At 67.4% G+C, this 26,023-nt stretch overlaps 3 protein-coding genes across 4 annotated transcripts in view; 2 read left to right on the top strand and 1 right to left on the bottom strand.

The window, feature by feature from the left end:
* MYO18A (myosin XVIIIA) overlaps positions 1–2,048 on the top strand; it is a 40,402-nt gene extending 38,354 nt beyond the window's left edge. For both annotated transcript variants that reach the window (XM_041126568.1, XM_041126567.1), the window contains one exon: positions 702–2,048. In XM_041126568.1, the coding sequence (XP_040982502.1) occupies positions 702–840 (139 nt within the window). In that variant the 3' untranslated portion in view covers positions 841–2,048. The remainder of the gene's footprint in view (positions 1–701) is intronic.
* Positions 2,024–5,984, bottom strand: PIPOX (pipecolic acid and sarcosine oxidase). The gene is given in 9 exon segments (XM_030027390.2): positions 2,024–2,784; positions 2,898–2,973; positions 3,129–3,287; positions 3,358–3,480; positions 3,482–3,511; positions 3,574–3,756; positions 3,836–4,037; positions 4,524–4,672; positions 5,809–5,984. Coding segments are annotated over 9 exon segments (1,179 nt in total). The 5' UTR covers positions 5,935–5,984; the 3' UTR covers positions 2,024–2,653.
* Positions 5,985–9,951: 3,967 nt separating this feature from the next.
* On the top strand, positions 9,952–25,467 carry SEZ6 (seizure related 6 homolog). The gene is given in 18 exon segments (XM_041126571.1): positions 9,952–10,110; positions 18,094–18,365; positions 18,367–18,670; positions 18,758–18,891; positions 19,780–19,972; positions 20,309–20,494; positions 20,572–20,740; positions 21,249–21,415; positions 21,499–21,693; positions 22,040–22,178; positions 22,267–22,463; positions 22,540–22,734; positions 22,818–23,009; positions 23,089–23,286; positions 23,382–23,420; positions 23,507–23,627; positions 23,712–23,814; positions 24,500–25,467. Coding segments are annotated over 18 exon segments (2,901 nt in total). The 5' UTR covers positions 9,952–10,043; the 3' UTR covers positions 24,530–25,467.
* Positions 25,468–26,023: the final 556 nt, after the last annotated feature.

The raw sequence follows: 26,023 nt of genomic DNA, 5'->3' as shown, positions 1-26,023 counted from the left end.
GCCGTGCAGGGTGCCTGTGACGGGGAATCGGGGTGCAAACGGCCTCACCCTGCAGGGCTTTGGGGCTGTGGACCCCGTTTGATGGCAGAGGAGAGGGTGCGCCGGGGCTTGCCGGCAGCGATTTCGGAGCGGGTTCAGTCCTTTCCGATGGCTCGTATAGGATGAGGGCTGGAGGAAGGGAAAAAAGCGTTTTGGAAATGTGGTCGCAGTCGGGCTGCCCGCTGCTTGTCCCGGGGCCGGGGAAGGCATCACGGGGTGGCAGCGGGAGGGAAGAAACACCCCCAGCACCCAGCCATGGGCTCCGGTGCAACTGGGACCCCTCAAGCGGCGATGTCCGCGAGCATCGGCGTTTGCATCCACGGCCACGTGCCTTTTTCTGAGCGCGTGGTGCTGGGTGCCCGTGGAGGGTGGCAGCCACCGGGCAGGCTCCGCTTGGCCCCACCGCAGAGCAGGGGCTCGGCTCAGTCCGGCAAGGAGTCAGTCGCAGTGGAGCATACCCCAAATATCTTGGAAATAATAAAAAAGGTGGTGATCGAGGTTCCATCCAGCTGGCTGCCAGCGTGCCGGCTCACCACAGCTCCCGGTGTAGCCGGTGGGGAGGTGTGCCCGGCAGCCGAGCTCTGCTGCGGCACTGCAGCCACGCTGGGGGCACGGACCCCCCCCGCCTCCGCCCCCCGCTAACCCCGCTTTCTCCCTCACAGCCCCCCGAGCTCCCGGCACCTTTTCGCCTACGACAGATGGGACGAGGAGCAGGATGCCGGGGAAAGCACGCGCCGCTCCTCCCGCAGCTCCCCCAGCGCCAGCGAGGCAGAGAGCCGGACCGCCGAGACCCCCGCCTAGCACCCCCCCACACCATTTCCCATCGCCCCAAAAACACTCAGCTCCACGGGGCCAACCCGGGCAGCCGGTATTTCTTCTGCGTGGGGCGGGGGGGGACACACGCAGCTGCCCCCCCCCCCCCCCGACCCCGGCCGTGGGGGGAGCAGCCCGGCCGGCTCGCTGGCTGCAGCCCCCCCGGCCGCCCCCACCCTCCCACCTCCCGTCTGTCCTCGGCGGCAGAGCCGGCTGCTCCAGCACCCTGGATTTATTCCTCAGTGCCTGCTGGCTCCTTATTTTATAACTTAAACTCCCCCCCCAACCCAGGCACCCCCACCCCGGTCCTCTTAAGCCCCTTTTAGTTGAGCCAAAGACGTCTCTCGCTGGCCGGGCCCTGGGGAGCAGCCGCCCCGCAGCCGGGAAGGGGACATGGGGACGGGGTCCCACATGTCCCCTTGGGTTGTCGTCACCCCCCCTTACCCCCCCCTCCACCCCCCCTGGTTGTTTTGCACTAGCCCAGCTGTGCGTTTCTCCCCCCCCCCCCCCCCTTTACTTTCAGTATGAAAATAAACGTCATTTCTGGCTGGTGATACCGGCTGCTGCCTGCTCTGCGTGCTGGGGGGATGTCATCCCGTTTCAGGGGGGGTCACCCCGTTTGAGGGGAGTGTTTGCATGGTGGTGGGATCTGGCGGGATGGATCCAGCCCCGGCGAGGATGCGGGGCTGCGTGGAGGGGCCAAGCTCGGCACCTTCCCTGAGCCTGCTGCACCCACGGGTGATGGGGAGGGGAAGGGGGGAGACGGCCCTCGTGGGTGCCGGCACTGAATCATTTATCAATCTTCATAAATATGCAGATAAGCAGCGGGGATGGGAGCCCTCTGCCTGCCGGCGTTAATTATTTAACGCGGAGGAGATGATGATGTGCATCGCCGGCCGCCTGAGCGGCACACGGCTCGGCCTCGGCTCCGGCACCCGCCGGCCTTGTGCCGGGTGCTGTCCCCTGCCCCCCCCCCAAGCCCCAGGGACCCCCCGCACCCCCGGGACCCCCCCCGCACCCCTGGGACCCTGGCAAACCAGGTCGTTTGTTCCTTTTCCCCACCATCTCTTGGAAACAAATGGGCCGAGCTCGGCGCTCGCTGCCATAAAGCCACGCTGCGCTAATGCGCTTTCATTAAGTAGGAGCGATCTAATGATAATAAAATGGCACATTTAACATTAAAACATTTAACTTGACTCCTAAGCGAGTGTGTCTCTCTGCACTGTTCCAGCTCCATCTTCATGAGGCTGACAAAGCTCCTTAATTTGTTTCTGGGGAGCGGGTGCTCGGCAGACGGCTTGGCACCATGCGGGATGCCGGGATGCAGGGATATGGGGATGCTGGGATGTGGGGAGGCAGGGTACCAGGATGCTGGGATGTGGGGGTGCAGGGATGCAGGGTACCGGGATGCTGGGATGTGGGGGCTGCTGGGTTGGCAGGATGCAGGGGTACAGGGATGCAGGGGTGCTGGGATGCGGGATGTGGGGATGGAGGGATGCTGGGATGCAGGTAGCAGGGGTGTGGGGATGCCAAGGTGCTGGGATGTGGGGATGGAGGGGTGCTGGGGTGCACAGATGGGGGCGACTGGGATGGAAGGGTGCCAGGATGCTGGGTGCTGGGATGTGGAGTAGCTGGGGTGTGGGGGTGGAGGGGTGCTGGGGTGCAGCATATCGGGACACCAGGATGCAGGGAGGTGGAGATACGTGGGGATGCCGACACACTGGGATGTAAGGACACCGGGATGCAGGGACACAGCTGCAGGCCAGTGCGATTCCGTGCGGGCACGGCCGGGGCCCCGCACCTACAGCGCAGCCCGGAGCACGCCGGGGAAGCGGGTGATGGCGAAGGGGGCCGTGCTGTGGGACGGCTCCTCACCCAGGCTCAGCTCACACAGCAGCTTCCCCACCACCGGCGCCAGCTTGAACCCGTGGCCTGCGGGGAGGAGAGGGTGGCTGGGGGCCGGGGGGGGGGGGTACGGCCACCCCCGTGGTCCCAGCCAGCTCTGGGGTGCTGGGGCGGAGGGAGGGCTGGGTGCCCTCGCCTACCCGAGAAGCCGGCCCCGATGATGATGTTGCTGAACTTGGGGTGCTTGTCCAGGATGAAGTCTTCATCTGGGGTGTTCTGGGGGAGCCATGGTGTGAGGGCGTGGGGTCCAGGGTCCTCTCCTGGACCCAAGGTTGAGGGGGGGAAGGCACGGCAAGGTCCACCTTGGGGCGAAGGAAGGCTTGGGACCCCAAACGCCTGGGTCCCGCTCCTCGGGGGGGGGGGGGTCTCACCGTGTAGAGGCAGGTCTCTACCACGGCCGGCCGGGGCTCCAGCCCGGGCAGGTAGCTGCTGATGAAGCTGCTCAGGAGGGCGATGTCGGGGTGGGGGGCACCCGGGGGGACCCGGTCCCGCTCCTCGGGGTCAGCGGGGCTGCCGTGGTGATAGCACACCTGGGGGGGGCAGCTGGTCAGGGGGGGGGCCGGCTGCGGGGTGCCCTCACTGCCACCGTGCCCCGCTCACCTTGACCAGCCCTGGATACTCGAGGGCGGGCAGCCCGTAGATGCCGTGGGGGGCTCGGCGCAGCCCCAGGGCCATGAAGCAAGGACCAGCTCTGCCTGTGCCGGGGCTCCTCGGCTCCTTCTCCCCTCCAGTAACAGACGTCGATGCGCAGGGGCTGGGGTCACCGCGTTAGCCCCGGCCGCGGCCACGCCGTCCCGCGGTGCCACCGACCCTTACCTGCAGCGGCAGATGGAGACCCAGGGGTGCCACGAGGGCACCGGTCCAAGCTCCGGCCGCGACGACGAGCCGGGGGGCTCGGTACGCTCCGGCGGTGGTGGTGACGGTGAGCACGGCCCCGGGATCGATGCGCAGCACCTTCTCCCCGTCCCGCAGGGTGCCCCCGTGCCGGCGAAAGACGTCCTGGGTGGGGACGGTGACGGGAGGTGGCTGCGGGGACGGAGCCAGGGGACATCCAACCCATCCCCTTGGCAGCACCCACCTGCACCGCCCGCAGCGCCCGGTCGGCGAAGAGCACCCCACCGGTGCCATCCCACACGGCCACCTCGCCGGCGTGGAGCCGGAGGCCAGGGAACCTCTGGGCCAGCGCCGCGGCATCGAGGACCTCGCCGGCACGCAGGTTGCGTCGGCAGCCTTCCAGCTCCGGGTTGCCCGCCGGCCCCAGCACCACCAGCCCCGTCCGCCTGTGCCCGGCCAGCCACGTCAGTTCTCCCCTCGCCCCCTCCCCGCGCAGACCCCCCCCCCCCGCCCCTTGCTTTGCCCCTGGGGGAAACTGAGGTACGGTGGCACTGGTGATGCTCGGGATGTGCTGCGCCCTGGTGCCGCGGCACCCCACGGCGGGATGCTGGGTGATACGGGCAGGGCGCATGGGGTGATGCATGGGGAGGGTCCGGATGCCAGCATCGCACTCGCCTCCCCCCCCCCCCCCCCCAAATACAGCAAGCACCGTCAGCCCTGACCCCAGCAGCGGGGGATCGTTTAGATGTTCATTTCCTTAATGGCGCTTCCTTTATGGAGCCCCATAAATCAGCCGGAGCTGACGGCTGCCTGCCGGGATGGCCTCATCCTGCCCAGCGCTGTTCCCCGATAGGGCAGCAGCCGCAGCCCCCAGCCCGGACCCACGGGGAGGGAACGGTGCCCGGTGGGGGCTGCGTCCCCATCCCCGTCACCTGTAGAGGTTGGTGCCGGCCTCGGCCTCCAGCCGCTGCCAGAGGTGGAAGCTGTCGGGCATCATGCGGGCGTAGGGCGCTCGGGGGTAGGCGCTGCGGGTGATGCGGCTCTGCCCGTGCGAGCTGCCCCGCGAGTGGGGCAGGATGAACTGTGGGGCACGAGGGACATGGGGGTGACCGCGGCCACTGCCACTCCTGACCCCGTCAGCCCCACGGGCACCGGCGCCGTGACGCGGCGGGCACCTGGGGACAGAGCCTGCCCTGCCAACCGCGGCACGGGGAAACAGCAGAAAATGGGGGTCCTGGCCCTGGGGACATGGGGGTCCTGGTGCTGGGGACACGGGAGTGCTGGCACTGGGGACGTGGGGGTCCTGGTGCTGGGGACATGGGAGTGCTGGTACTGGGGACATGGGTGTCCTGGTGCTGGGGACACAGGAGTGCTGGCACTGGGGACGTGGGGGTCCTGGTGCTGGGGACATGGGAGTGCTGGCACTGGGGATGTGGGGGTCCTGGGGACACAGGAGTGCTGGCACTGGGGATGTGGGGGTCCTGGTGCTGGGGACACAGGAGTGCTGGCACTGGGGATGTGGGGATCCTGGTGCTGGGGACATGGGAGTGCTGGTACTGGGGACATGGGTGTCCTGGTGCTGGGGACACGGGAGTGCTGGCACTGGGGACGTGGGGGTCCTGGTGCTGGGGACATGGGAGTGCTGGCACTGGGGATGTGGGGTCCTGGGGACACAGGAGTGCTGGCACTGGGGATGTGGGGGTCCTGGTGCTGGGGACACAGGAGTGCTGGCACTGGGGATGTGGGGATCCTGGTGCTGGGGACATGGGAGTGCTGGTACTGGGGACATGGGTGTCCTGGTGCTGGGGACACAGGAGTGCTGGCACTGGGGACGTGGGGGTCCTGGTGCTGGGGACATGGGAGTGCTGGCACTGGGGATGTGGGGTCCTGGGGACACAGGAGTGCTGGCACTGGGGATGTGGGGGTCCTGGTGCTGGGGACACAGGAGTGCTGGCACTGGGGACATGGGGGCCTGGTGCTGGGGACACAGGAGTGCTGGCACTGGGGACATGGGGGCCTGGTGCTGGGGACACAGGACTGCTGGCACCGGGGACCAGGGGTGCCGGCAGTGGCTCCGCTCCGTGCCGTGGCAGAGGGCAGCCAGGTCTGCAGGCGCCCACCCCAGCGCATCGGGGCTGGGGACGCGGTGGGATGGGGACACGGTGGGATGGGGACGCGGCAAGGCTAGGGACACGGCAGGACTGGGGACACCGGTACCTGCTCCAGCAGGAGGGTGTCCCTGTGGCGCTGGGCCAGGTGGTAGGCGGCGAAGGAGCCCTGGATGCCGGCCCCGATGACGATGGCGTCGTAGGTGGCTTGGTGGGGCTGGCTGGGGACAGCCATGTCTGTCCTCGTCCTTGTCCCCGTCCCCGTGGGCAGCTGGGAACCGAGCCAAGGGGAGGGAAGGGGCAGAGTCCGGCCGAGCCGAGCGGTTGGCAGAACCTTGGCCGCCCTCCAGCCCTTGCGGGGACGGCGGGGGCCGCATCCTTCCCACCCCTCGGGGCTGGCCGGGCGGCAGCATCTCCGTACCCGCACCGGTGTCAGCGCCCAGTCCTGCCGGGGAAGGCAGCTCGTCCGGCAGCGACGGCCCAGCCGGCAGCACCGGGAAAAGTTCGGCCCCCTCCTTCCCCAGCCGCCCCCGCACCGCTGTGGATGGGTGTTTTTATCCCTTTTTTGGCACCCGGTACCCTCTGCTCACCCCAACCCCAGCACGGCACAGGGACCACCAGGACCAGCTCCCCAACCCCGCAGCCCTGGGGACCACAGAACACCGCGTGTCCCCGTCACCTTCACCCCCCCCACTGCAGCGGGGCCCCCCCCAGCCCCACGGCACCTCCGGTGAGATCAGAGCGAGTGGGTGAGATAAACGTGCTGGAAAATTATTTCCAATAAATCCCCCTTTCCCTTCCTGCCGGTGGCCGCCGGCTCCGGCTGCGGCGGGATGTGGGGCTCGGCAATGCTCCCATTTGTGTGTCGATGGGAACCCCCCCCCTTGCTTGCTTCAAGGCAAACAGTTTTTTTTCCTCGGGCACAATTTATTATGGCCATAAACTACTTTGTTGCCACCTTTTGTTGTTGTTGATATTTTTTCTTTTTAACGGGAGATAGGCGTGATTTAGGGCTTGCCGGAGCAGCCGGGATGCGGCGCGGAGCCCCGTGTCCCACCGGCAGTGGTGGATTTTGCAAGCCTGCAGATTTGGGGAGTGTGATTTGGGGTCTGGGGACACTCAGCGATGCATCGGTGGGGGGGATAATGTGGGCAGGGGCTGCCGGTTTTGCCCACTGCCACCACTGCCCAGTGCTGCCTGACAGCTAATTAGGGGAAATAATTTACTCTGGCTTTCATGGAGTAAAAGGCATTATTTACTGGCTAATTGTCGTTATTATGAAATGTTAAATATCATTATTTATTTTGCCGCTCGCCTTCGGTGATGAATGAAGCATTGAGGAGTGCCAAAGGCCCACGCCAGGCCCGGGGGGGGATTTCCAGGCCCCCCCCAACCATGGTGCCCAGCTGGGTCACGGGGACACCCCAGGACCGTGCAAAGGCAGAATCGGCAGCTAACAGCGACGGGGAGGTGAGAGGAGGCGATGAAGGAACGCAGGCAAAGGCCGGGCTCCCCCCGGGGCCCCCATCCACGCCGCTGCCTAGGACCACTTATGCAATGAGTGCGTGCTGGTCTCAGCATCACCGCGATGCCCAGGGCTCTGCATCTCACGGTGCCCCATTAAATCAGCACATCCTCCCTCGCCTTTGATGTTACAAATAATTCACCAATTTCCCTGGGTTTCAGCTTGCTTTTTTTTTTTTTTTTTTTGCGCTTTGAACAGCCCCTCTACCTGCTCTTCCTTTTTTGCTGCAAGATGAAGAATAATTAATTATCCGTGAAATGTTAAACGGCAAAAATGAACTCCTCTGCCGTTAACGGTGTGTTAATAGATCGGGCTGGAAAAGCCTCGCTCATGCTGCTACAAAGCTGGGGGAGGCTGTCGGTGGGGTGCGGGGACGGTCGCCGGCGCTGGAGGGGACGGCCGTGCACCGGCGGGTGGAACACCCGCCGGTGCACGGCCGTCCCCTCCAGCGCCGGCGACCGTCCCCAAGGCTCTGCAGGACCCCTCAAGCCATCGCTTTCATTGCACGGATGACCCCAACCAGGGCTGATCCCAGGCATCGTAGAGGTCTGCACCCCCAGACCCCAAAAAGCAGCTGCATGGGCTCATCTTGCCTTGGGGTGAGTTTTTGGGGGTCCCCCCCCCCAAGCCTTGTGCCTGGTCTCCGGCATCCCTGCTTTCCTTCTCTTGACCTGGGTTTAAATTAACCGGAGGCGATGCTCGTGGCAGGAAGAAATCCGTTTCCTAAAGCAGCCGGCGCGGGTCAGGAGAGCTGCGCTGAGAGCACAGTAAAAATGAAATATTCCCTGCGCGGGCTGGGCGGATGGATGGGAAAGCTCGGGGATGGAACCAGCACCGGCACCGGGGAGGTGGGATGGGGCTTTGGGGAACAGCCCGGCACAGGCTGCGGGAGCCGCCCCGGCTCAGATCCATGTGAAGCTGGAGAAATTGGGAACGAGGAGCTTTGGCCAAGGCCAGGGAGGGCTCAGCAGTGGCTTGCTGCCCGCTGAGCTCTGTACCTGCTGCGCCCGCTGCACCATTGCATTTGCTGCACCCATCGCACCCGCTGCACCCTGAGACGGCGGCTGAAGTTTCCCAAAAACCCATCATCAGCCCTGCAAGCACTTCGTGCCAGGCTGCGCCGGCCTCATCCTCCAGCAAGTGCAAAGCAGCACTTGAAAAAGAATTAGGGAGCGACGCGGCTCCCCGGGGGAGCCGAGGCTTCGTGGCTGTGGGGAGCGCGGCGTCCTCACCGCCATGCCGCAGCGTGCCGGCTCCGGCTGCGCTCGCCTCCGTTTACCTCCCCGGCCCTCGCCATCCTCGACGCTTTGAAGGCATTTGCAAAGGGCTTGTTTGCTTTGTGTCAAAACCAACAGCCGCCGAAGGCAGCCCCTCATTAGCAGTCCAGGTACGTGCCTGGGGAAGCGTCGGGTGGATTAAAATCATTTAAATATCATAATATTAGAAACTTCAATTTGGCCTCAAAATGCTCATCTTCCAAGCCCTACCAGGGTTTTGGTGCATTAAACATTGATGGAGCTACCGGCGGATCAAAGTTTCGGGTTTAGCACTGAAAGTGCTTTGCGGGAACGCCGGCTGCCCTCCGCCGGGAACCGCAGGCCCCCCCCCCGGGACGAGAAGGACCACGGCGTCGCTGCCGGCCCACCGCGGCCGTGGGGCTGGTGGCACGCAGCCCGTGCCGTGGGGCTGGCCACCGCTCTTTCCTCCCCGTGCCGAGCCGCGCAGCGCGTGGTTTGCCGTTCTCCGTGGCAGGAGCGGTGCGTGTCGGCAAAGCGGGGCCTGGGATTAAAAATAAAAAAACCCCACCCGGCGATGGTTGCGTGGGCCGTGTTTGCAGCCGGGGCTGGCCGGGCTGCGGGGGATCCGTGCCGCGCACGGCGTCAGCGCGGAGAGGCGAAGCCATCTGGGCTTTCGTGGAGATGGGGAGGGGGTTATTAAACAAAGAGCTGGGTTTTTTTTTTTTTATTTTTTGTTTTTAACACACGTGAGAGCCATCCGGCAGCCAGTGCGGAACCGCTCGGTGCTGGTGCCAACACCATCTGCCTGCTACGGGGCTGGCTGCCCCCCGCCACCCCGGGGGGAGCGGGACCCTGAGCTGGAGGGGCTGGGGAGTGGATATCTACCCCTCGCCATATAGAATAAGGGTGCCCCCCCCCCTTTTCTCTGTGCCGTGCCCAGCTGCCAGGGTTGCCCTGGCTCCAGGTTTCCCTGCTTGGGGGCTGATGAGCCCAGCCCCAGTCGGGGCTATTTAGGGATGGGGAAGGGCAGCTGGGGGGGCACTGGGATGGGTGTCCTGGAGGGTGAAGCATGGGGGGAGGCAGGATATGATGGGCTGGGCATGGAGGATCTTTCCCACGGCGGCTCCTTAGCCCGGGGGTCACCGGTGTTCGGGGGGGGGGGGAGGAGATAAGAGATTCCCCCTCCCCCAGCCTTCAGCTCCCAGCATTCGGAGGCGCCGCACTCGGAGAGTTACGGCACGGGGAGGAGGAGGGGGGGGCTGGCAGGGAGGAGCCCCCCCCCCTTCCCAGCCCGCAGGATTGGCGGGCGCAGCACTCGGAGCGTTACGGCGGGGAGGGCCCCCTCCCCGCCCGCCCCCCTCCTGCCCTGGGATTGGCGGGCGCCGCACTCGGAGCGTTACGGCAGAGGAGGAGGCGGGGGGGGGGGGGGGGGCGAGGGAGGACAACCCCCCCCCCCCTCCCCTCCCCTCCCTCCCCTCCCTCCCGGCCCCGGGATTGGCGGGCGCCGCACTCGGAGCGTTACGGCGCGGCGCGGCCGTGCCCGCAGCGCGGAGCTGTCCGCGGTGCTGACCGCCGCCGGCCATGGGCTCGCCGCCGCCCGCCCTGCTCCTGCCGCTCCTCGCCGCGCTCCTCCGCGTACCGGCCCACGGTAAGAGCCGACACCCCCCCCCCCCCCCCCCCCCCGCCACACACACCACCCCCCCGGTCACCCCCACCCCCCCATGCCGGTTACACCCCCCCCCCCCCGCCCCGTACACACCAATCACCCCCGGTCCCGGTGGTTCCGGCCCCGCTCCGTCACCGCCAAACTTTGGCAACTTGCGCTCGCCCCCGGTGCGGCGGGGGGAGAGCCCCCGGTGAACCGAGAATCCTCCCCCCACCCGCCCCGTTATCCGCTCCCAATCCCCCCCACCCCCCTCTCCCCGTTGGCGCGGGGAGCGGGAGCCGCCGGGGGCGCGCAGAGCTGGTGCAACGCCGCCCCCGGCGGGCTCCGGCGACAGCCCCTCTGCCGGTATTACCGGAGGTAGTGGGGGGGGGGGGGGACGACGAACGAACACACCGCTGCACCGGGCGCTGGGCAGGCACGGCACCGCCCGGTGGGACCCGCTTTCCCCGCCCGCCGAGCCCACACCCGGCAGCGGGCTGCGAGCCGGTTCCTCCGCGCGGTCCCCACCGTGGGGCTTGGGGACGTTGGGCTCTTCCTCCACCCGCCACCCCCCACCTCGGTTGGGGTGACCCCTCCGGCTCCGGGGAGGGTGTAGGGGAGAGGCAGGGATGGCGAGTGTTGGTCCTTCCCAAGGAGAGCAGCCAACACCCAGCTCGGCTCGTTAGCTCTGCCACCCATGGGGTACGGGCAACCTGGCAGCCTCGACGCCTTGCGGCTCTGCTGCCCCAAAAAAACAGGATTGAGAACCCGCCGGGGTTTTGGGGGGGGGGGGGGCCCGCTGGGGGTTGGGGTGCTCCGGTCCACCATGGCCATGCCGATGGTGGGCAGCACGCACAGGGCGAGGAGCGGGCAGGGGTCTGGTCCCGCTGGCCCCAGTGGGATGCGGGCAGCGGGATGCAGGCTGCCCGCATGGCTCAGCCGAGCTGCAGGCAGCAGCCGTGCCGGGAGTTACATAAACTCCCCATCTGGCAGCCGAGCCCAACCGGGGAAGGGTGCCGTGGCCCTGTGCCCGCTGCTATTCCTGTCTCGCTCTCCCACCCCAAGCTGCTGCTGTAGCCCTCTTGCTTGGGGGGAGCGTATGGGGAACCCTCCGCAAGGCAGAAAGAGGGGCAAGGCCATGGCACCCCCATCTCCTGCCCTGCCGGGGGGGGAAGCAAGGCTGGAGGGGGCTCCGTGCCCCTTGCTCTGTCCTGGGAGCAGGGCAGGCTTCCCCCAAGGGAGGCTGGTGCTTACAGTGGCACTTTAATGATTTCTAATGAGCAATTACCTCTAGTCAGTCCCCTAATTTCTGAATATCAATAAAGTTAATTAAACTCTGCATGTGCATTTCCCAGAGTGTTAGAGGTAGGGATGCCCTGGGAGATGCTGAGGTCTTCCCACGGCTGGGAGCCATGGGGTCCCATCCACTTTGTCCCCCCACCGTGTGCTGGCAGCTGCCCATGGGCCTCGGTCACCCACCCGCTCCCTGTCTCCCACCAGGCAGGCCTTCCAGCCCAGCACCCCAATTTCTGTGCAGTACCACCATGCTTGCTGTCACCATGGCATTGACTTAGCATCGATGGGCTGGTGCGTGGTGGGGATGTGCCACGGGTCTGGGGGATGTAGGGACAGGGGTCTCGGACCCCTCACCCAGGCTGGGGGGATTGGCAATGCCCCCTGGGTGGTGGCGATGCAGGGAATGATCCTGTCTCTCTCCTGCTACCCTGTGACCTGCAGGCCTGTCCCAACCATGGGGCAGCACCAGCCCCCGGTGCCCACGGGGGTTTGCCCCAGCAGAAAGCGGGGTCTGGGCCCCACGGCGCTGGTGCAGCCAGGGGGTACGGTGCTGGGCACGGCTCCATCCACCCTGCCCCACCACACCCCCTCTCCACCGCTCTCCAAAGCCACGGCAGGCTGGCTTTTTTGGAAGGGGGTCATCTTTGCCATACTGAAGGGAGCTCTGTGTAATTTGGGGTCCTGGCAGCATGGGGTAATGGGAAGCAGCGTGGGTTGCCGTGGGGGGCATGGGGCTTGGCTGTGCCCCCATGAGCTGTGCCACTCCGTCCAGCGTCAGCCTGATGCACCGTGCCCGTGGGGATGATGCATCTGGGGGACGCGGCGTCCCTGGGGATGTGGGTGCTGGTCGGGGACTCGGTGCGAGGAGGGGGCCAGGAAGGAAGCAGACGTCTGCTACGGTAATTAACGGCGTGTGTGTTCGTCCCTTGCGTGCCTCAGAGGAGTTCATCACCGCCACGCTGCCGTGCCACCAGGCCAGGATTATCTGGATAATGCTCTTAAGCTGCAGGGCGAGCAGGCAGGGCTGCCCCGCGGGGACGCGGGGCGCAGGCTGGGCCAGCCACCGTCCCCCTGGGAGCCTGGTCACCGCAGGACCGGCTGCGGGTTAGCGTTGGTTCGGATGAATTTGGCACGTGGCGCTGCGCCGCGCAGGACTGCGGCCCCAGGTTTCGTGCAGCTGCCGGGCAGAGCCGGAGCAGCAGGAATATGGGGGGGAAAATGGGGTGCAAAGGAACCTGGGCAAGGGCACAGCAAGGGCAACCCCAGGCCCGGTGCGGAGCAGTGGGGGGACCCCCCCATGTGCTGCTGGTGGGACCCCCAGAGCGGCACGGGCCTCACCTTGGCTACGTCTCCCCACGTGCAGCCCTGTGCCGGGGCGGGGGCCGGGGCTGACCCCCGGCTGCCGAGCCCCCCTTGAGCACAGGCAGTCCCCGGGGGAGGTGGCTGAAGTTGTGTCTCCGGCGGGAGAGGATAATTTCACCTCCAATCAATTCTTTAAATGCGCACAATTGAAAGATTGCCTTTGAAAGCTGCCTATATCCAGGGAGGTAATGGATTCCCTCCAGTCGCAGGCAACAGCTCAGAAGCGGCAGCATCCCTTCCTCCGGCTGTCAGGGAGCCGGGGCCAGCCGGAGGACCAGCACCTCTCCCGCCACGGGCATACTTGGACGGGCGAAGGGGCTGCCTGGACCCATCGGAGGCAGCTGGGGACGTCTCCATCTGCCTGGCTCCCCGCCAGCCTGCCCAGTGCTGAGACCCAACACCACTCGTCACATCTTCCGAGGCGCTGAAGGGTCTCGTTGGCCGGGGTTGGGGATGTGCTCGGTCCCCTGCCTGCAGGAGAAGCAGCAGGAGCCGGCCCGCACGCTCGCCGTGCCAGCAGGGGTTATTACATATATAATTTAAATGCAGTAACGAGCTGTGCTGAAGGGATCAAATATTAATCAGCCGCGAGAGCGCTGCTGTGACCCTGTGAAAATGGAGAGAGGTGCTTGAAATGCCAGATCAGCCGGTGCTGGGCGATGCGCAGGGGCAATGCCCGGGCACGGTGGGCTCCGGTGGTCCTCAGCTGCCCTGGGGGGTGGCAGCAGAGGGGGACACGTGGCCGTAGCATCAGCCCTTGGTGGCTTCCAGGACTGGATGGGTTACCCTATGTGAGGAGCGGTGATGGGGCAGGGTACGGGGTCTGCTGGCAAGGGGACGCTCACGTTGAATTCCCAGGGGGGCAAAGGTGGGCGCTGGGGGCAGCCGGGATGCCGACGCCGGCGGGAGCAGGCGGCGATGTTCCGTGCTTCCCGCCTGTTGGGAGGGAATGGTGTCTGTGGGGAGGATGACATGGCTGAGCAGCCCAACACGGAGCCCGACAAGCAGCTCTCGCTCGCCTCCCGCAACCGTATTTCAATTACTGTCACCGGCAGCGGGTGGAGGGAAGGGGAGCCGGGAGAGCAACGTGGCTCTGCTCTCCCTGCCCGCCTCCTGTCCCCGTGCCAGGCAGGCACCCTCAGCACCCAGGGGTGCCCTTTGGGCTGGGTGGCCCCTCTGCCACCCTGGGTGTGCCGGGGGGGGGTGAGCTGTGCTGGGTCCTGGGGGAGCCCAGAGCTGGCACAGAGCCCCGGGGGGGGGGGGGGCTGGCACCCATGCCTTGGGCACCGCAGGGTGGCACAGAGTGGGTGCTGCCCAGCGGCGGGGGCTCCGTCGCGGGGGATCCTGATGCAGGTCCGGGGGGGCTGATTTGGGCACTGCCAGCACGGGGAGGGGGGACATGGCACCGCACGGCTCCAGCGCTCAGGTCCGAAATAGCAGCAGACATGCAATTTATCACCGCCGCCGCTCAGGGAAATTGCTGTACAAACGCATTAGCTCCGCAGGGAGAGCGGGGGAAGCGGGATTACATGGGCCGTGGGCAGCGAGGAGGGGATGGGGGCACCGCCGGCACCCCGCAGCGCCCACCAGGTGGGGAGGGAGGAAAGGCCCGGGGATGGGCACCCCGGTGCCCGCCGGGCTCTGGCCTCATGCTCACCCTGTGTCGGTGATGCTCGGGGCTCGGCGTTTGGTATGTCAGCCGGTGCTCGACCGCCGCCGCTGCGATGCTCCAGGGAACCGGTTGCGGCGACATGTGACATGTGTCAGCGGGTAAATGACTGTTCAATTCAAGGAGAATCGTAAAACATACAAGGTCAAACGCTTCCCCGCCAGCGCCGCCATGAATATTAAAGCTGGGCTCCTCCGGCAGCTGCCGGGGTTGGCGGCCATGCTCGCCCGTGGCGGCACTGGGGCAGCCCCTTGGGTCGTGTCCCCCCCCACAGCGGCTCCGGCAGGCCCGGCTTGGCCGCGGGCATCTGGTCTCGCTGGCGACGCCGGGGTGGAGGAGGCCACCGGGCAGCAGGACGTGGATGCCGGCGTAGGTACCGGTGGAGTGCCCGGCTTGCCACGCCGGGTGCCGGTGGGTCGGCTGCGCGGCAGCAGTGTCGGCTGGGCGGCACGGGGGAGCAGGGCTGCGCGGTGGGGACCTGGTGGCACGGCCCTGCCTGCGCCTTCGAACCATCTGCGTCCGCCCGCCTGCGCTCGCCCACCCGCTCTTGCTTGCACCTATCTGCCCACCCCGCTGCCTGCGCCCACCCATCCCTGCCTGCACATTTACACCACCCACCCGTGCCTGCCTGCCTCCTGACGCTGCCTGTACTCTCACGCTGCCTACACCTGCCCACCCGCCGCCTGCGCCCACCCTCCTTCCCTGCCTGCTCCTGCCCACGGAGGGTGCCCCCCGCCGCCTCCCGGGGGTCCCCATTCCCCAAGGCCACCGGGGCAGGGGACAGAGATGGGGATCTGGCATCAACCGGGCACGTCCCCCCCCGTCCTGTGACCGCTGGAGGGGCTGGAGGTGGTTTTGGGGGGGGGGGGGGGGAGCCTGGGGTCCATGGAGGGGGGAGCGTGGCACCGGCTGCCTGACAGCTCATTCATCACGGCTGCCGGCCCCGGCCGTGGGGGCAAAGCCAGATTGGATTTTAAATTGGAAAATAAACCTGGACTCCTGTGAGCTCCAACTCCTGTCCTCCCCCCGCGCCAAGGACCTAGCTGCCCGTACCTCCCGCCTGCTCCGGCTGCCAGCCCCCTCCTACGGATGGGGAAACTGAGGCACAGCGCACCACCGTGCCACGGAGCCGTGATGCTCCTGGGGCAGCCGAGGGCTCTGCCCTGTCCCCTCTGCTGAGCCGGGAGCTGTGTTATTGCTTTCTTGGCGGGCAGCATCGATCGGTGCTCCCCGGGTGGCTGCGTGCCACCTTATTTATTTATTTGCGACAGCAGGCAGCATCGATTCCTGCCGGGGGGACAGCCGCCTGCCGCAGCCGGATTAGTCTCTGGCGTCTCCCCGGCTCCCGGCTGCCGTTAATAGAGTCCTGCCCGGCAAAGCCGATGTGAGGGATTAGGACCCTGGTCTGGCTGCGAGCACGTGCCACGCATGCCGAGGGGGCCCGGAGGGACTCGATGGCCCCGTTGCAAGGGTCTGTGCCCACCCTGAGCCCTGGGGGGGGGGGTCCCTGCTGGGTGCTGGGCCCATAGGGCTGGGTGCTGGGTAGCAGGGTCCCATGTCACCAGCCCCTGGTCACCTTGGGGACATGGGAGGGACATAGCTGTGACACGGTCACTGGAGATAAGCTGCTTAGAGACATCTGTGAAGGTGAAGGCTCTAATCCTGAGGTGCTCAAGGGGCATGGGTGGCAACATCTGGGCACAAGTGTCAACATCTGGGCGCCTGCTGCCTTCCCACGGTGCCCCAAGCATCCTGCATCCCCCAAGGACCAAGAGCGTCCCCAGTCCTGAGCATCCCCCGGTACTGGGAGCATCCCGTGGTACCCAAAGCACCATGCAGAGCCCGGGACAGCACCCGGTGCCTAGGCACTGCCCAGCCCAGCCCCAGCACCCGGATGGGACCTTGCTGCAGGGTCTGGTCTCACCCAGGACCACTGTGGTCCCCAGCACCCCGGGCAGCTGAGATGCCACGGGCAGGGGGGTGCAGGGGGCCACGGTGGGCGTCTCTGCCCCAGCCTTCACCGCACGGAGCAGCCGTGACGGCGCAGGGCCCGGTCCCGAGCACTAATCTGCTATTAAAGCCTAAAAGAGATTTTTGGCGCCCTTCAGTATAAACTCATTAACTTTTATGTTCTAATAAATGGAACCTATTAAAAAATAATTCTGGCCTTGCTGGGGGGCAAGCGAACCTTCCGGAGCCGGTGTGGCCAGGTGCTCGCCTCCCCGCTGCGCCCGGGGCATTATCACCGTGCCGGGGAGATGGCAGGGGAGTGGTGGGGACACAGGGTTCGGGGGGGGGGGATGCCTGCCAGCACCCAGCGGCTCCCCGCCACGCTGCTCACCCATGCTAATGTCTCTTAATAATCCCTTAAAAGTGGCAGTCGCGGAGTAATTAATCTTCGCGGGGCCCTGCCCTGCTACGGATCGGTATAATTACCCGGTAATTGGCAGTATCGTGTCATCAGCGCCTGTGCACGGCGGCGAGACGTGCCCACACGCTATCACGGCCTCGTGCCCCGCACCGGGGCACGGAGAGATGCTGGGTGCCGCCGTGGCATCCCCGCCGCCGTGGCATCCCCCCTCTCATGGCGTGGTGGGGCTGGGGAGCTGTGCCCCCCGGGAGAGGGGACCGTGCCGTGCCAGATCCGGCAGGGAGAGATGTTGGGTGGCTCATTAGGGCTGATTAAATTCTGGGGTTTCTTTGGTCTAAAGGTTGTAAACGGCTGGGCTGGGCACGCCGGGGATTTGCCCAGGGATTAATGCATGGGAGGGCTGGGGGGCCGTGGGGGGGGGAATCCCCGTGGCTGCGGGTGGGAGGTGGGAAGCGTCGGCAGGGAGGGCATCCCTGGTAGATTATGACGGCCTGGCTGGTGGGTGGATGGAGAGAAGCTGAGCTCTCACGGACTCATTACACTGGTGGCCTGGAGCAGGGTCCCAGTGTTCAGGTTCCGGTGGCATCCCTGGTGCAGCCGGTCACGGCACACACGGCAATCACCTGCGTGTCTGCACCACGCGGATGCGGGGTCCCGGGGGACCCTCGGCGCAGGACGGCCACCTCCGTAGAGAGGGACAAGCTGTGACCGGGGACACCCAACCCCAGGGCTGGGTCACGGGAGAGGTGGGCACCCCTTAACGTGGTACAAGCTGCAGCTTGTGCATTAATTATCCAGGGCTTAATTGCCAGGGCTGCCCCAGCGAAGGCTAAGCTGGGGCGAGGTGTGGCAGGGTCCCGCTGTATGTGGTCGATGTGCTTGTTTGCCATCCCAGTTTTGGTGCAGTATTGGTGTGCAGGGGGCACTAGTCCTCGGGGCGGCATTGGCCCGTAGTGAAGCGTTGGTCCATGGTGAAGCGTTGGTCCCCGGTGTAGCACAGGTCCGTGGCACCGCACCAGCATCGCTCCCCGGTGCGGTATCAGTCGCCAGCGCTGCATCCATACCTGGCGCAGCATCAGTCCAAGGCTCGGTCCCGGGTGCCACATCGGGCACAGCATTGGTACGTGAGGAAGCGTCGGTCCCTGGTGCATCACCGGTCCCCGGTGCCGCATCAGTCCACGATGCAGCACCAGTCCACGGTGCATCGCTGGTCCAGAATGAAGCGTCAGTCTACGATGCAGCATCGGTCCACAGGTTCCCAGCACCTCATGCTCTCTCCTTCCCCCAGGTTTCAATGGGCTGGCGAGGAAAACCGGGGAGAGCGCTGAGGCCGAGGGGGAGCCGACGGCCCTACCCACGCCGGCGGAGCGGGAGGCAGAGGCTCACTTCGTGAGCACGGCACCCACACTGAAGCTCCTCAACCATCACCCGTTGCTGGAGGACCTGCTGCACGAAGCCTTCCTGAAGAAGGACTACCTGGCCCAGGCGCCATTCCTGCCTGCCGGCCCCGGCCCCCTTCTACCCGCCGGTGCCCTCCAGCCGGCCCCCGGCCCCCCGGCCCCCGAACCCCCCCCCGCGCACCCCCGCCCTGCCCAGGGCTGCCTTCCCCACCGACCCGCTGACCACGCCGGCGGGGCGCCCGGGGCCGTGGGGGGAGGCGTGGGGGGCCGTGCCGGGTGCCGACCCCCCGTGGTCCTCCACCGGGGTGCCGGAGTCGAGCCCCGCGTCCCCCAGCTGGGCACCCGCCACAGCCGGCACATCCCTAGGACCCCGCGCCGGGGCCGGCGCGGTCCCCAGAGATGAGGAAGGGACCACCACCACCTCCACCATCACCACCACCACCGTCACCACGCTGCAGGGACCAGGTGGGCTCTGGGGAGGGAGCTGGCGGGGGGGGGGGGGGGGGGAGCTGGGGCAAAGCGGGGCTGAACCGGGGTCTCCTCTGTCACCAGCCCCCTGCAACCGAACGCTGGCGGGTCCTGAGGGCTGGCTGGTGTCCCCGGAGCCGGCCGCCGTCCCCTACGATGGCAGCCTGGACTGCACCTATACCATCTCCGTCTACCCTGGCTACGGCGTGGAGCTCAAGGTGAGCTGGGGGCTGCGGGTGGGATGGGGTGCCAAATGCCTGCAGGCAAGCGTGGTCCTTCCATGCCGCGGCTGGGTGGCTGTGCGGGGTGCAGCAAACGCACCGTCTTGTCCTTGTCCCTGTCCCCACGTCCCCGAGCCAGGAGAGCTGGCTCAGGGCATCACCCGCCCTCGGGCCCCGGGACAGGGATGCGGACGCACGGGCCGGTGGGATGCCCCAGGACGTCCTGCTTCCACCGGCTGCCGCGGCTGGCACCCATCACGGAAGAAGCGATGTGGGATTTAATTACCAAAGCACTGACGGAGAAGGCGTAAGCAACGCCGGCGGGTGCGACGCTGTGGTGCAGAGCCAGGAAAACCCGGTGCCCATCTGCCAGGAGCAGAGGCTGACGGCAGCTCCCACGGTGCTGAGGCCTCGTGCTGCTCCCGTCGGCGGCACGTGGCCGCGTGTGCCCACCTCTGCCCGGCCCGCCGCATGAGCTGCCGCGGGGCAGCGCCGTGGCTCGCTGAAAGCCGGCGGTGAGCCGGAGGCAACAAGCTCCACGGTCAGCCCCTGCTCCTCCAGCTCGCACAGCGGCACTCGCCGGTGCTGCTGCTCATCACCGTGCAGCACTGCTTAATTAACATCGTTAATAGCAAATTGCTCCGGAGAGCTGGAGCGCACGCCTGGCTGTCGGCGGGGCTGTTGGCGCGGGCCCGGCTGTGCCGCGGTGCTCCGGCTCTTTGCACCGCGGGATGGTTTATGGCACTGCTAACCGTGTTTGAAAGGCGCTGCCCCACGCGGACAAGCTCCAGCGCGCTATTGACCGCAGGGAAGCCGTCCGAGGACCGGCTCCGAGCCGGGTGCCGGGGCGATGCCGTGGTGGTGATGCTTGGCCATCCCCCGCAGGTACAGAACATCAGCCTGGCGGAGGGGGAGACGCTGACGGTGGAGAGCGCGGGGGGCCTGGAGCCCACCCTCCTGGCCAACGAGTCCTTTCTGCTGCGGGGCCAGGTCATCCGCAGCCCGGCCAACCTCCTCACCCTCCGCTTCCAGAGCCCCCGGCCCCCCAGTCCCGGCTCCTACTGCTTCCGCTACCAAGGTACGGGGTAGCACCCACCACCGGCACGAACCCCCCAGTACCTCCCGGGGGGGCTCTCCCGCCGGCACGGCACTAATTCAGAGTGTGGCGATGTGCACCGGAGTTAATCTGTGCCGCTGGCGGGTTAAGCGGGCACGGACCAGGGGAAGAACGCTAACGGAGAGCTAATTGGCGTGAGCAATTACGGGCTCATTTAGCATCATTAGTGTCAGCCATAGGTGGCGTGTCACCCAGCCCTGCAGCACCCAGGTGCTCCCGGGGGGCTGAGGAGGAGGGTGCCGGGGTCCCGGGGGGGGGTTTATCATCCCACCCCGTAACGCCGCTACCTGCCCCCAGCCTACCTGCTGAGCTGCCCCTTCCCGGCACGGCCGGCTTTCGGGGAGGTCTCGGTCAGCAGCCTGCACCCCGGCGGGGACGCTCGTTTCCGCTGCGCCGCCGGCTACCAGCTGCAGGGCGCCCGCCGGCTCACCTGCCGCAATGCCACCCGTCCCTTCTGGAGCGCCCGTGAGCCCCTCTGCCTCGGTAAGCACCGGCACCGGGGTGGGGGACGCAGCACGGCCGGCATGGCGCAGCGGCCGCTGACGGTCCTTCTTCTGCAGCGGTGTGCGGCGGCGTGGTCCGGAATGCCACGGTGGGACGCATCGTCTCGCCCGGCTTCCCCGGGAACTACAGCAACAACTTGACGTGCCACTGGCTGCTGGAGGCGCCCGCCGGCCACCGCCTGCACCTCCACTTCGAGAAGGTCTCGCTGGCGGAGGATGACGACAGGTTTGGCACTGGGGCGGGGGGGGGGAATGGGAGGTTGCACCCTGACACAGCCCGGCACCAGGCACAGGTTCAAGGATGGGGATGGGTGCCATTGGCCACAGTCAAGGATGGGTGCCGTTGGCCATATTCAAGGATGAGTGCCGTTGGCCCTGCCTATAGATGGGTGCTGTTGGCCACAGTCAAGGATGGGTGCCACTGGTCATATTGGAGGATGGGTGTCAGCTGGCCATATTCAAGGATAAGTGCTGTTGGCTGTGTACAAGGGTGGGTGTCATTGGCCATGCCCAAGCGTGGGCATGGTTGGCCATTGGCCACGGTCAAGGATAGGTGCTGTTGGCCGTGTTCAAGGAAGATACCATTGGCCATGCCCAAGGATGGGTGCAATTCATCACGTTCAACGATGGGTGCTGTTGGCCATGGCTGGGGCTGGGTGCTGCCATCCGTGCCCAAGGATGGGTGCTGTTGGCCACGGCCAGCGCAGCACTCTGCCCCTGCCGTGCCTTGGCAGGCTCATCATCCGCAATGGCAACAACGTGGAGGCACCGCCGGTGTACGACTCTTACGAGGTGGAGTACCTGCCCATTGAGGGGCTGCTCAGCACCGGGCGTCACTTCTTCGTGGAGCTCACCACCGACAGCAGCGGGGCCGCTGCAGGCATGGCGCTGCGCTACGAGGGTACGGGGCCGGGGTGTAGGGGGGGCACCCGGGCACCCCCACGCCCGCCTGGCCCCCGCAGACCTTCGCCCCTGTGCCCGCAGCCTTCGAGCAGGGGCATTGCTACGAGCCCTTCGTCAAGTACGGGAACTTCACGGCCAGTGACTCCCGGTACCCCGTGGGCACCACGGTGGAGTTCAGCTGTGACCCCGGCTACACGCTGGAGCAGGGCTCCACCATCATTGAGTGCGTTGACCCCAGCGACCCGCAGTGGAACGAGACGGAGCCGGCGTGTCGCGGTGGGCGCTGGGGCCGGGGGGGTTGAGGGGACTGGAACTGGGGGGTCAGCGGGTGCCGGAGTTGGGGGATGCTGTGCATGCTGGAGATGGGGATGGGCCATAATGGATGCTGGAACCACCGTGCTGCGGTGCGTGCTGGAGCCGAGGGACGCGGTGGGAGCTGGAGCTGGGGGTTGCTGGGGGTGCTGGAGTCGGGGATGGGCTACAACGGGTGCTAGAGCCGCTGTGCCATGGTGGGTGCTGGAACCAGGGGGCTGTGGTGGGCGCTGGACACGGGGTGGCGGGTGCCAGTGGGTGCCGTGGTGGGTGCCCCCGTGGCAGTGCCAAGCCCAGCGTGCCCCCACAGCGGTGTGCAGCGGGGAGCTGACGGACACGGCCGGCGTGGTGCTGTCGCCCAACTGGCCGGAGGCGTACGGCAAGGGCCAGGACTGCATCTGGGGGCTGCACGTGGAGGAGGACAAGCGCGTCATGCTGGACGTCCGCGTGTGAGTGCGGGGACGACCGCGGGATGGGGACGGTGGGACGGGGGGGGGGTTTCGTGCACCCCCCGCCCTCACGGCTCCACTGCCCCAGGTTGCGGCTGGGCACGGGGGACGTGCTGACCTTCTACGACGGGGACGACCTGACGGCGCGCATCCTGGGCCAGTACACAGGCGCCCGTGGCCGCTTCAAGCTCTACACCTCCACCGCTGACGTCACCGTCCAGTTCCAGTCCGACCCTGGTGCCGGCGCCTTTGCCTATCGGCAAGGCTTTGTCATCCACTTCTCCGGTGAGCCCCGTGGTGGGATGGCATCCCCGGCGTCCCCGGTGTCCCCGCTGCCCTGCTCACCCCACGGACCCCGCAGAGGTCCCCCGTAACGACACCTGCCCCGAGCTGCCGGACATCGCCAACGGCTGGAAGACGTCCTCGCAGCCAGAATTGCTCCACGGCACCGTGGTCACCTACCATTGCTACCCCGGCTTCCAGCTGGCCGGCACCGACCTCTTGATGTGCCACTGGGACCTGACGTGGAGCGGCGACCTACCCTCCTGTGAGCGGGGTGAGCGGCACCCACCAGTGTCCCCCTCGCCCTGCGGCGCGTCCCCGGCAGCCGCCGTTACCGCCGGTCCGTCCTGCCCGCAGTGACCTCCTGCCGGGACCCCGGGGATGCCGAGCACAGCCGCAGGGTGGTCTCCAGCCCTAAATTCCCAGTGGGAGCTACCGTGCAGTACGTCTGCGACAAGGGCTACATCCTGGCGGGCGCCGGGACCCTCACCTGCCACGACCGCGCCGCGGGGGGACCCAAGTGGAGCGACCGTCTCCCCAAGTGTATCCGTGAGTCGGGTACCCCCTCCCCGGGCACGTCCCCCAAACCGGCGGCAGGCGTTGATGCCGCCGTGCCCTTGCCCTGCAGCGGAGACGTACGAGCCTTGCCACAACCCCGGCGTGCCGGCGGGCGGGCGACAGAGCCCCGAGCGGCGGTCGTACCCGGCGGGAGCCACCTTACGCTTCTCCTGCGCTGCCGGACGGGTGCTGCTGGGCGAGGGCAGCCTGCGCTGCCTGCCCGGGCACCCCTCACGCTGGAACGGCTCTCCTCCCATCTGCAAGGCGGGTGAGAAGACACCCCCCCCCCCCCCCCCCCGCCAGCACTCCCCAGCACCCCGCTTCTCGCCGCTGACGCCGGCTTCTTTCTTCCGCCCCTTCCAGCCTCCTACGATGAGTTTTACAGCAACCGCAACCTGGACGGTAAGGGCAAGGGTTTGCCGGGGCAGCCTGGGGTGCAGCCGATGTGGGGGTGCCCCCTCGGTGAGCCCCCCAACTCTCGCGGGCAGCTGTGGCCAAGGCCGTGCCCTCGGGGACGGCGCTGGAAGGCACCAACGTCGCCATCGCCGTCTTCCTGCCCGTGCTGGTGGTGGCCCTGCTCATCGGGGGCATTTACCTCTACTTCTCCAAGTGAGCGGCCGGGTGGTCCCCCGTCACCCCCTGGGGTCCCCACGGCCCCCCCCCGTGCCCACCCCACCTACCGTCTCCCCACAGGCTCCAGGGAAAACCGGCCCTGCAGCTGCCCCTTGCCGGCTCCCACCCTTACGACCACATCACCGTGGAGTCGGCTTTCGACAACCCCACCTACGAGACAGGAGTAAGTCCTGGCCCCCGCGCCACGCCAGCCAGGGCCGGGCACCCCGAGGGACCCTCCATCGCATCGGCCACGCGTGCCAGGGGCTGTGCGTGGGGTGGGATGGGGTTATGCGCTCCGGGGACCATGCATGGGATAGGACATCCATCCGGGGACCACGCGTGGGACGGGATATCAATTCAGGGACCACTCATGGCATGGGATAGCCATCCAGGGACCACTCACGGGATGGGATATCTATCCAGGGACCATTCACATGATGGACATCGATCCAGGGACCACGCATGGGATGGGACATGCATCCCGGGGACCACACATCAGCTGGGGCATCCATCCCGGGGCCGATGCATTAGACAGGACATCCATCCAGGGCCCACGCACGGGATGGGACATCCATCTAGGCACCACACATCAGCTGGGACAACCATTCGGGGACCACACATGGGCTGGGACATTCATCCAAGGAAAAAGCGTGGGAAGGGACATCAATCCAAGGACCACATAGGATCTGGGACGTCCATCCATGGGACCACACGTGGGATGGGACACGCATCCCTAGGGCCATCCACGGGCTGGAATATCCCCCCCACCCCAGGGCCCTACGGGGTGGGAGATGTCCCGTCCCTGTCCCGGGGAACGCCGTCGCACTGCCGAGTGTCCAACCCCTCGCAGTCTGTTTTCTTTGCAGGAGACGAGGGAATATGAGGTGTCCATCTAGGCGCGGGCAGCATGGAGCTGGGCACCGCAGCCACCCCTCCGGGCCCCCCCCCCGTGCCCGCCGGCCCCCCCGGCACGGGCCGGGCACACCTCTCCCAAGGAGACTCAAGCCGAGTGCTCGGCGGGACCAACCTGGGTGCCGGCTACCCCCTCTGCCACCCCCGACCCACCCGGACCCCCGTGGGGTCTGCCCGAGCCCCCCGACCCACCCGGACCCCCGTGGGGTCAGCCCGAGCCCCCCTGTCACCCAAACCCCCGCCCCGGGCTCACGGGGTGCTGAGCCAGCGGGGATCCCCTGGCCCCATCCTGCCCCCCCCCCCCCAGGGGCACAGCAGCCCCCCCCCCGGCCCCTGCAATGGAGGAGGGACCCAAGCAGGGGGAGTGGGGCCGTGGGGACCCCCCCCCAGGTAAGAACAGGGCGCCCGGGGACTGTGGCGGGGAGGGGGCAGTGGGATGTCCTGCAGAGCCCCGGGGGGGGGGCGAGGGGCTTGGGTAGCCATTGGATTGCCCCCCCCCCCCCCTCGCCCCCCCCCCCCAGCACAGGGCCTGGCCCCCCCCCCCCCGCACCCCCGTGTCTCCCACCACCGCCACGCAGGGACGTGCCCCCCCCCCCCCCGTGCCCCGAGCATGCTGTGTCGTCCCCCCCCCCCCGGCCCCCCGCTTGCTTCCCTCTCCCTGGGGTGTCCCCTCCGCCACCGGCGTGTCCCGTGTCCCCCCCCCCCCGGTACCCCAGCAGAGCCGGATCCGGGCCGCCAGCCCGGGGTAACGGGGTGGGCAGAGGGGGGGGGGGGGGTGTCACCGGGTACGGCTGTGCCCCCCCCCCCCGCCCCCACGCCGCGTCCCACCCGCGCTGGTGGCCCCGGCTCCGGCCCCAGCCGCCCCCTCCGCCCTTCCCCCCATCTTTTGGTTGTTTCATTAATAAAAACTGGTGTTTTAGAAGAAGCGGTGGCGTCTTCCTCAGCAGGGCCGGGCACCCCACCCTGCGCACCCACACAGCATCCCCGTGGCATTTTCCCCCCCACCCTCTGCGGAGGAAGGGGGGGGGGGGGGGGGTCAGTGTCGCTTTAAGAGGCGTGGCCTCATCGGAGGTGACGTCACGAGCAGGGTGCCGCCCCCTCCGCACAGGCGCGCCGCGCGCCGCGCGCCACCTGCCGGCGGGCGGGCCCCGCCGCCCCGCCCCGCTCCGCGCCGTGACGTCACCGACGGCCGCGCTCCCTCCACCCCGCTCTCCCCCCCCCCTCCCCCCCCCCCCTCGCTCCGGAACGTGACGGCAGCCACGCGCCTGCGCGCCGCCCCTCCTTCGCCCCGCCTCTCCCGCGCCTGCGCGGGAAAGGGGGGGGGGGGAGCGTGGGGCGGAGCGAACCCGAGCGCGCGGCGGAGGGGGGAGGGGGAGCGGTGCCGGCGTCGCGCCTGCGCCATGGCGGCGCCTGCGCCACCCCCCCACCCCCCCCCCTCCCCCGCCAGGGCCGAGAGCGGGAGGCGGCGGCGCGGGGCC

The sequence above is a fragment of the Aquila chrysaetos genome, chromosome 10, assembly GCF_900496995.4.
Source record: "Aquila chrysaetos chrysaetos chromosome 10, bAquChr1.4, whole genome shotgun sequence".
Lineage (NCBI taxonomy): Eukaryota > Metazoa > Chordata > Aves > Accipitriformes > Accipitridae > Aquila > Aquila chrysaetos.
This window is presented reverse-complemented; position numbering and strand designations above follow the sequence as displayed.